This window comes from Macaca thibetana, chromosome 11, assembly GCF_024542745.1.
Source record: "Macaca thibetana thibetana isolate TM-01 chromosome 11, ASM2454274v1, whole genome shotgun sequence".
Classification (NCBI taxonomy): domain Eukaryota; kingdom Metazoa; phylum Chordata; class Mammalia; order Primates; family Cercopithecidae; genus Macaca; species Macaca thibetana.
In genome coordinates this window covers 107,983,540-107,993,553 of record NC_065588.1, presented here as the reverse complement: position 1 = coordinate 107,993,553, position 10,014 = coordinate 107,983,540, and the positions used below count along the sequence as shown (strand labels likewise).

At 46.8% G+C, this 10,014-nt stretch overlaps 2 protein-coding genes across 2 annotated transcripts in view; both read right to left on the bottom strand.

Annotated features, from left to right (window-relative positions):
• The window catches only part of ERP29 (endoplasmic reticulum protein 29), a 221,605-nt gene extending 219,714 nt beyond the window's left edge, over nucleotides 1–1,891 (bottom strand). The window contains exon 1 of the mRNA XM_050749865.1: nucleotides 317–1,891. Coding sequence (XP_050605822.1) covers nucleotides 317–364 — 48 coding nt within the window. The 5' untranslated portion in view covers nucleotides 365–1,891. The remainder of the gene's footprint in view (nucleotides 1–316) is intronic.
• Nucleotides 1,892–3,480: 1,589 nt separating this feature from the next.
• Nucleotides 3,481–10,014, bottom strand: part of ALDH2 (aldehyde dehydrogenase 2 family member) — a 419,735-nt gene continuing 413,201 nt past the window's right edge. Inside the window, exons 13-14 of the mRNA XM_050749773.1 lie at nucleotides 9,671–9,785; nucleotides 3,481–3,916 (exon numbers count right to left, since the gene is read on the bottom strand). Coding sequence (XP_050605730.1) covers nucleotides 3,884–3,916; nucleotides 9,671–9,785 — 148 coding nt within the window. The 3' untranslated portion in view covers nucleotides 3,481–3,883. The remainder of the gene's footprint in view (nucleotides 3,917–9,670; nucleotides 9,786–10,014) is intronic.

Below are 10,014 nucleotides of genomic sequence, written 5' to 3'. Positions count from 1 at the left end.
ACAGGTGCCAGCCACCATGCCCAGCTAATTTTTGTATTTTGGGTAGAGATGGGGTTTAACCATGTTGGCCAGGCTAGTCTCGAACTGTTGACCTCATGGGATCCGCCCACCTTGGCCTCCCAAAGTGCTGGGATTATGGGCGTAAGCCACTGTGCCTGGCCTGAATTTACTGTTTTTAAGTGAGCAATTTGGTTGTATTTAGTAAATTCACAATGCTGTACAACCACCACCTGTATCTGGTTCCAAAACATTTTCATCACCCCAAAAAGGCACCCCACCCAATAGCAGTCACTCCCCATTGGTCCTTTCTCAGGGCCCCCAGCAATCGACCTTCTCTATATATAGATTTGCCTGTTCTGGACATTTCCTGTAAGTGAAATCATACAGTCCTTCTCCTTTTGTGTCTGGCTTCTTTCACTCAGCATCATGTTTTCAAGGTTCACCCACATCGCAACATGCATCAGCACTTCCTTCCTTTTTATGGCCAAATGATATTCCATTGCATGGATATGTCACATTTTGTCTGTCCATTCATCTATTGATGGACATTTGGGTTGATTCCACCTTTGAGCTGTCATGAATAGTGCTGCTGTGAAGGTTCGTGTACAAGTTTTTGTTGGGAGTCCCTGTTTTCAATTCTTTCGAGTCTGTGATCCTGGTCTTTGATTCCCTCATTACACTGCCTGCCAAATATACAGCCAAATTGTATGCAACACTGTTGGAAGGACACTGGTGGGAGGGACTGTCCTGTTACTTCTCGGAGAAATAGCATCTTAGTTCAATGTGTGTCCCACAAGGTGGCGCCCACACTTAGGAAGCTTCTCTGGGCTGAAGGAAAAGCTCTCTGTGCCCTCTGTGCAGCCAGAAGTGGAGGCTCTACCCAGAAGCAGTGGCTTTACACCTAATACTCCTGTGATTAACGCATATCCAAATACCCAGAGAGATTAGATGGTTCATCACCTGAGAGCTTTGTTTTTACTTCAGACAGCTGCTTAAGGTTCTAATGTCACTAACAGTGCAAGGAGATTAATGTGTCTAGGATGTCAAAATCAACATGATAGACATTTCTTCATAGCTAATATTTCCTTTCTTATCTATTGGTTAAAAGAGCCAATTCTCTCACAGTTACAGTGAGTACAGCAGTCAAGAAATATTATATTTCTCTACTTTTTCCAATTCACCCCTACCAAGGGTCTTTGCAGTATTCTTTTCTTGTATTTTGTGGTTTTTTCAGAGATGGGGTCTCACTCTGGGTTGCAGTGAAGAGGCACGATCACAGCTCACTGCAGCCTCGACCTCCTGGGCTCAAGTGATCCTCCTACCTCAGCCTCCAGAGTAGCTGGGACCACAGGCACACATCACCACACCCGGCTAATTTTTATATTTTTTTGTAGAGATGCGGTTTCACCATATTGGCCAGGCTGATCTTGAACTCATGGGCTAAAGCAAATCACCCACCTCAGCTTCCCAAAGTGCTGGGATTACAGGCATGAGCCACAGTGCCTGACCTAAAATATTCTTAAATGATGCACTCCATACACAGAAAATCTTCCTAGAAGTAATCTCATCCTATATAATTAGATGAGGGTTAAGCTTGTGATAAAGTTAGGCATAAGGAGGGTATCACCCTAAATCCTGAGTAGTTAAAGAGGAGTTTGCTGTAGTTTGGGGAGTATATTGAAAATACATAGTCAGCCGGGAACGGTGGCTCACGCTTGTAATCCCAGTACTCTGGGAGGCAGAGGTGGGTGAATTACCTGAGGTCAGGCCTTCAACACCAGCCTAGCCAACATGGCAAAATCCCGTCTCTACTAAAAATACAAAAATTAGCCAGGCATGGTGGTGCATACCTATAATCCCAGCTACTCAAGAGGCTGAGGCAGGAGAATTGCTCCAACCTAAGAGGCAGAGGTTGCAGTGAGCCAAGATCACGTCACTGCACTCCAGCCTGGGCGACAGACTGAGACTCGGTCTCAAAAAAAAAAAAAAAAAAAAAATACATTGTCAAGACTGTCAAATCACAGAGTGTTGTTTTACATGATGGTAGAGACTGCCGATTGCCCTCTTGAACCCAGCTTCCATTTCTTCTTTTTCTTATTTTATTTATATTTTGAGACAGAGTTTCACTCTTGTTGCCCAGGCTGGAGTGCAATGGAGCAATCCTGACTCACTGCAGCCTCCGCCTCCCAGTTTCAAGTGATTCTCCTGCCTCAGCCTCCCAAGTAGCTGGGATTACAGGCATGTGCCACCGTGCCCGGCTAGTTTTTTTTTTTTTTGTATTTTCAGTAGAGATGGGGTTTCTCCCTGTTGGTCAGGCTGGTCTGGAACTCCCAACCTCAGGTGACCCGCCCACCTTGGCCTCCCAAAGTGCTGGAATTATAGGTGTGAGCCATTGTGTCTGGCCTCTGACAGGTATCTTGACTACAGGAAGATAGTGTTCTGGGTGGGAGACTCAAGAGGTCTGATTACTGAAGATACAGATCTCACTTAAACTGAGTAAACTGACATCTGGTTTCCAAATCAATCTATTATGAAATTGGCCAATGTCACTTTTATTTGGCCTGATCAAGTTTTTACTACGAACTGAACTGGGCAAAGTGGCTCACGCCTGTAATCCCAACACCTTAGAAGGCTGAGGCGGGAGGATCAATTGAGTCCAGGAGTTTGAAAACAGCCTGGGCAACATAACAAAACCCCATCTCCACAAAAAATACAAACATTAGCCCAGGAAGCTGAGACAGGAGGATCTCTTGAGCCCAGGAGGTTGAGGCAGCAGTGAGCTATGATTGTGCCACTGCACTCCAGCATGGAAGACAGAGCAAGACCCTGTCTCCAAAAAAAAAAAAAAAAAAAAAAAAAAAAAAAATTAAGAACACTGGACATTCAGTGTCTCTTTTCTGGCTTACCTCTCCCCATCTTGGGCATCATGTTTAGGTTTTGTCTCTAGAGCACATCTCAGAGCCTGCTACGGGTAAACAGGCCAGAAGTTAAGTGCATGAAACATTCAAGCACATTCTTATTGGTGTAATTAAAATAAAAAACTAAATGCATGAAACAGAAGCTGTTTACCCACAGCGGAGGAGGAACAGAAATCATACCCAGTGTGCCATATCATTACTGCCTGCCAGTGTTTCCTTAGGCTATTTTATTATTTTTGTTGAGATGGAGTCTCACTCTGACTCCCAGTCTCGAGTGCAGTGGCACGATCTCTACTCACTGCAACCTCCATCTCCCAGGTTCAAGCAGTTTTCCTGCCTCAGCCTCCCAAGTAGCTTATAAGTGCCAGCCACCATGCCTGGCTACTTTTTGTATTTTTAGCAGAGACAGGGTTTCACTATGTTGGCCAGGATGGTCTCAAACTCCTGACCTTGAGTGATCCACCTGCCTCAGCTTCCCAAAGTGCTGGGATTACAGGGGTGAGCCACCACGCCCCACCTTCCTTTGGTTATTGAGATGGACAAAGAGTTACCTAGTAAGTTGAGAGCAGCTTGTTTTTAATGAATCTTAGCCCAGAATACAAAGCAGGGTGTAGCAGTTGCCTTGATGCTGATATAATTGTAAACAATGGCTTTTTCTTCCCCTATAAACTCAAGTTACAGGAGGCGTTTCAGAGAGAGGATAAGACATTTGAATCTATTTTTTAAAAATGCACCCTGAAAGCTAGCAGTATTGTTGTCATTTAAAAGGTTTCTCATAGACTCTTACCCTCAGCCAACCTACCATGTTTATCAATTCAAATTCTAGAACTTTCTTGACCTAAGAGATTTTGTAGGAAGAATTTCTCTTTTCAGATATTCAGCACGCAAGGATCATTTTTCTTGGTTTTGTCGCTGATCTTGCTGAATTTTCCATCAATGGCTGAGGGAGAAAGCCCACATGGTTCTTATGAGTTCTTCTGAGGCACTTTGACTGTGATCTGTAAGGGGGACAGAGAACTGTTAGATCTTCCTGTTTCGCTGTGATCTGTAGGCATTCTCAGCTCGTTGCTGACTGAGTGTGAGCAGAAAGGGCTTTTCTTTTTTTTCCCCCAGGCTGGAGTGTAGGAGTGCAATTACAGCTCACTACATCCTTGACCTCCTGGCTCAAGCAATCCTCCCACCTCAGCCTCCCAAGTAGCTAGAACTACAGGCATGCATCATAACACGCAGCTAATTTTTTGTATTTTTATTAGAGGTGGGGTCTCACTATGTTGCCCAGGCTTGTCTTGAACTCCTGGGCTCAAGTGTTCCGCCTGTCTGGGCCTCCCAAAGTGCTGAGATTACAGGCGTGAGCCACCACACGTGGCCTGTAACTACGATTTTGATGAACAGTTATAGGCCAATGATGTCAGAATTTCTATTTCAAAACTGGGTCTTGCCCCTGGAGCTCCAAGCCCATCTCCCTAGATGTGTTCTCCACATCACCTCTTGGGTTTGGACAGGTACCTCAAACACAACCCTAAAGAGAACCACAGTACTTCAGTGTTCTCTATCATAGGACTGGCGTCACCACTCAACCCCTCCTTGGAAACCTGGGCGCCATCTTTGATTCCTAGTTTTGCTTTTCCTCTCCATATCCAGAGTCACCAATCCTACTCCTGGCTTCCCGTCACATATACCCTCTTTTCTCCACCTGCACTGCACCACTCCAATCCAGACCACCATCATCTTTTTCCTTGGAGCAGTCTCCTGACAGCTCCCTCATCCCCCCTCTTACCAGATGGTCCATTCTCCCTATGGCAAGCAGAGTGACGTTTCTTACATTTTTTTTTTTTTTTTTTTTTTTGAGATGGAGTCTCCCTCTGTTGCCCAAGCGGGAGTGCAGTGGCACGATCTCAGCTCACTGCAACCTCCGCCTCCCAGGTTCAAGCAATTCTCCTGTCTCAGCCTCCCGAGTAGGTGGGACTACAGGCACCTGCAACCAAGCTTGGCTAATTTTTCTATTTTTAGTAGAGAAGGGGTTTCATCTTGTTGGTCAGGCTGGTCTCGAACTCTTGATCTCAGGCAATTCACCTGCCTCGGCGTCCCAAAGTGCTGGGATTACAGGCATGAGCCACGGCACCTGGTCGCTTTCTTAAAAATTTTTTTTTTTTTTTTTGAGACGGAGTCTCACTGTGTCACCCGGGCTGGAGTGCAGTGGCACGATCTTGGCTCACTGCAAGCTCCGCCTCCCGGGTTTACGCCATTCTCCTGCCTCAGCCTCCGAGTAGCTGGGACTACAGGCGCCCGCCACCACGCCCGGCTAGTTTTTTGTATTTTTAGTAGAGACGGGGTTTCACCATGTTAGCCAGGATGGTCTCGATCTCCTGACCTCGTGATCCACCCGCCTCAGCCTCCCAAAGTGCTGGGATTACAGGCTTGAGCCACCGCGCCCGGCCTTTCTTAAATTTTTAAACAACTTTCTTGAGATATGATTTATGCACAATCAAGTGTAATTGCTTTTAGAATATTTTAAGTTGTGCAATCATCATCATACTTCAATTTTAGAACATCTGTATCATCTCCAAAAGCAATCTTGCACCCATGAACAGCCACTCCCCATTCCCCATGCCCTGGACAACCAGTAATAAGTTTCTGTCTCTATAGATTAAGCAGAGCAATCTTTTAAAAATACAAATTGAGCAGGCCAGGCACAGTGATTCACACCTGTAAATCCCAGAACTTTGGGAGGCCGAGGCAGGTAGATCACTTGAGGTCAGGAGTTCAAGATCAGCCTGGCCAACATGGTGAAACCCCATCTCTACAAATACAAAAAATCAGCCAGATGTGGTGGCAGGTGCCTGTAATCCCAGCTACTCAAGTGCTGAGGCATGAGAATCCCTTGAGCCTGGGAGGCGGAGGTTGCAGTGAGCCAAGATCATGCCACTGCACTCCAGCCCGGGCAACAAAGCGAGACTCTGTCTCAGAAAAAAAAAAAAAAAATTGAGCCACGTAATTCTTCTACTAAAAATGCTCCCATAGCTGAGATCAAACTCCATTATCAAAGACATCAAACCCCACATCATGGCCAACAAGGGCCTATGTATTCTGGCCCTGCTCTCTCCCCACTAACCACTACATCTTCCACCACCAGCAACTTTCCTGCAGTTCCTGGAGGAGCCGTATTTCTCACCATCACAGCTTTTCCAGAAGTCATGCTCTTTGTCTAGAACGTTATTCTCTTCCTCCCTTCACCAAATCAACTTCCACTCATCCTTCAGGTATATCAGCTTAGATACCACCCTGTCATGTGGCCATCCTGGACGTCGCCTCCTTAACACTAGTCATGTGCCAAGATTTAAGAGTCTCCATCAACTGAAGTTGGACCTTTTATCCAATGCCATAACTCAAAGCCCAGCACAGGCTGTCCACTCACATGGCCATCTCCTGCTGCTGTGGGCTCTGCTCGGGCAGTAGATGAAGTGAACATGCTGGGAAGTGGGTAGGGCATACAGGAAACAAGACTGACTGTGAGCTGGTCTTTGTTATAGCTTTATGGTGGGGACACAGGGGCTCATTCTACTGTTTTGTTTGTTTGTTTGTTTTTTGAGACAGAGTCTTGCTCTGTTGCCCAGGCTGGAGTATAGTGGCGTGATCTCAGCTCACTGCAACCTCTGCCTCCCAGGTTCAGACAACTCTTGTCTCAGCCTCCTAAGTAGCTGGGACCACAGAAACCTGTCACCAGTCTGGCCAATTTTTGCATTTTTAGTAGAGACGGGGTTTTACCATGTTGACCAGGCTGGTCTTGAACTCCTGACCTCAAGTGATCCGCCCACCTCGGCATCCCAAAATGCTTGGGATTACAGGCATAAGCCACTGTGCCTGGTCTCATTCTACCTTTATACCTATTCCTTGCATAGATTGGAAAGTTTCCACATTAAACAAGGAAACACGTTTAGTTGATTCCAGTGAGCTATTCAGAAACACAGGGTGTGTCCTCGGCCTCTCCAGTCTCAGGCTTGGCACTGTAGCCCTGAATGAGTCCTGTTTGCCTTTTCTCACCTGCTCCAGAGCTGGCAGGCTTGCCTTGAGCCTCCTCTTTTCCAATCCTGGAAAGGCCAGCTCAACCCATTTACCTCTTCCTTAAACATCACTTGTGCTTATGTTTTCTGGTTAAACTATAATTAGTATTCATGGTAGGTAGAAACTCATTTGCACTTTAGTGTATTTCCCTGTTGTTTTTTTTTTTTAGACAGAGTCTTGCTCTGTCACCCAGGCTGGAGTGCAGTGGCATGATCTTGGCTCACTGCAAGCTCCACCCCCCAGGTTCACGCCATTCTCCCGCCTCAGCCTCCAGAGTAGCTGGGACTACAGGCTCCCACCACCACACCCGGCTAATTTTGTTTTTGTGTTTTTAATAGAGACGAGGTTTCACCATGTTAGCCAGGATGGTCTCAATCTCCTGACCTCGTGATCTGCCCGCCTCAGCCTCCCAAAGTACTGGGATTACAGGTGTGAGCCACTGCGCCCGGCCTGTTTGTGTTTTTTGAATCTCCCTCTGTCGCCAGGCTGGAGTGCAGTGGTGCAATCTTGGCTCACTGCAACCTCCGCCTCCCGGGTTCAAGCGATTCTCCTGCCTCAGCCTCCCAAGTAGCTGGGACTATAGGCGCGCACCGCCATGCCCAGCTAATTTTTGTATTTTTAGTAGAGACAGGGTTTCACCATGTTGGCCAGTATGGTCTCGATCTCTTGACATCGTGATCCACCCACCTCGGCCTTCCAAAGTGCTTGGATTATAGGTGTAAGCCACTGCGCCTGGCCATTTTGTTTTTAATAAGATGGTGTCTCGCTACATTGCCAAATTAGTCTCTTATGAAATTGGCAAACACGACTCTTTAATTTGGCCTGTCCAAGTTTTTCGACTTACAAAACTGAGAGCCAGGCTGGGTGTGGTAGCTCACGCCTATAATCCCAGCACTTTGGGACCAAGGCAGGAGAATCACTTGACCCCAGGAGATTGAGACCAGCCTGGGTAACATAGTGAGACCCCATCTCTACAAGAAATAAAAAAATTAGTCGGGAATGGTGATGTGCACCTGTAGTCCCAGCTACTTGGGAGACTGAGATGCGAGGATCACTTCAGCCCAGGAGGTGGAGGCTGCAGTGAGCTGTGATGGCACCAGTGCACTCCAGCCTGGTGATTTCAATCCTGGAAAGCCTTCTCAACCCATTTTCCAGGCTGGCTTCAAACTTGTGGCTCAAGCGATCCTCCCACCTCGGCCTCCCAAGTAGCTGGAACTAAAGGCATGCACCACCACACTCCACTTTTTCCTGTCTTTTTTTATATTTATAAGTAAATGTATCTGAGTATCTATGTACATATATTCCAAAAATTCGCTTATATTGAATATATGTTAGTTTGTATACTGTTTTTACTTTAAAGGCTAAGCATTTTCCATATCAAATATTCTACAAAAACATCTGTAACAGATACCTGTTACTCCTTGAACGGGGTGTTCCATAATTTATTGGGCATTAAGGTTACATCTGATTTTCCCTTCTTAGAGATAAAGCAGTGAAGAACATTTATGGAAGGAACGCTTTCTTTTATTTCTGATGAGTCCTTCAGGCTATATTCCAATCATTGAAGTTGCAAATCAAAGGAGATGGGTATGGTTATGGGCCTTGATATCTCATGCCTAATAGCTTATTTTTTTATTATTTTAAAATATTTTTATTACTGTGGGAATTGCTCCATTCCAACCTAATAGCTCTCTCTTTTTTTTTTTTGAGATGGGGTCTTGCTCTGTTACCCAGGCTGGAGTGCAATGGCACAATCTTGGCTTACTGCAACCTCCGCCTCCTGGGTTCAAATGATTCTCCTGCCTCAGCCTCCCGAGTAGCTGGGATTACAGGTGCACACCACCACGTCTGGCTAATTTTTGTATTTTTAGTAGAGACGAGGTTTCACCATGTTGGTCAGGCTGGTCTTGAACTCCTGACCTCGTGATCCACCCACACTGGCCTCCCAAAGTGCTGGGATTACAGGTGTGAGCCACGGGCGCCTGGCCAGCTGATTCTTTTTTTTTTTTTTTTTTTTTTGAGACGGAGTCTTGCTCTGTCACCCAGGCTGGAGTGCGGTGGCCGGATCTCAGCTCACTGCAAGCTCCGCCTCCCGGGTTCACGCCATTCTCCTGCCTCAGCCTCCCGAGTAGCTGGGACTATAGGCGCCCGCCACCTCGCCCGGCTAGTTTTTTGTATTTTTTAGTAGAGACGGGGTTTCACCATGTTAGCCAGGATGGTCTCGATCTCCTGACCTCGTGATCTGCCCGTCTCGGCCTCCCAAAGTGCTGGGATTACAGGCGTGAGCCACCGCGCCCGGCCTGATTCTTACTATAAGCTTTTCCTCTTGGCTCCAGCCCCTGAGGTCTCTCCCTCTTCTCAGGCTCTATAGGCCTTGGCATATAACGAAGCCCAGCAAATGACCACATAGGTCTGGCTGGGGCACGTCCCTCGGTATTTCTCATGGGACAGAGCAGAGGCTGGGTCTTTACCTTCTCTTGTCACTTCTCAGGCTTAAAATGGGAAATTAGTAGGAAACGCTGATGGCCTCAAGCATGAGGGAAAGGCCAAAAGGTGGCCTGCCCAGCAGACCCTAAACCCCTGGCAGGCCCTGAGATTCCAACAGACCCCAATCCTCCAGCAGGCTCCGAGCCACCAGCAGACCCTGAACCCCCAACAGGCCCTGAGCCCCCAGCAGGTCCCACACTCACAGTTTTCACTTCAGTGTATGCCTGCAGGCCGTACTCGCCCAGCTCCCGGCCACTGCCCGACATCTTGTAGCCGCCAAAGGGTGACTGGGCTCCAAACACATCATAGCAGTTGACCCTGTAATTTGAAATGAGATTGCAGAAGTCACTCTTGGGGGTTATGGGTTACACTCCCAGGATCCCCTGTATTGCCCCAAAGTCTGTATTTTATTTTTAACTTAAAAAAAAATTTTTTTTTTGAAATGTAATCTTTCTCTGTTACCCAGGCTGGAGTTGCCATGGCATGATCTCGGCTCGTTGCAACCTCCACATCTGGGAGGTATATATAAATATTTATATATTTAAAA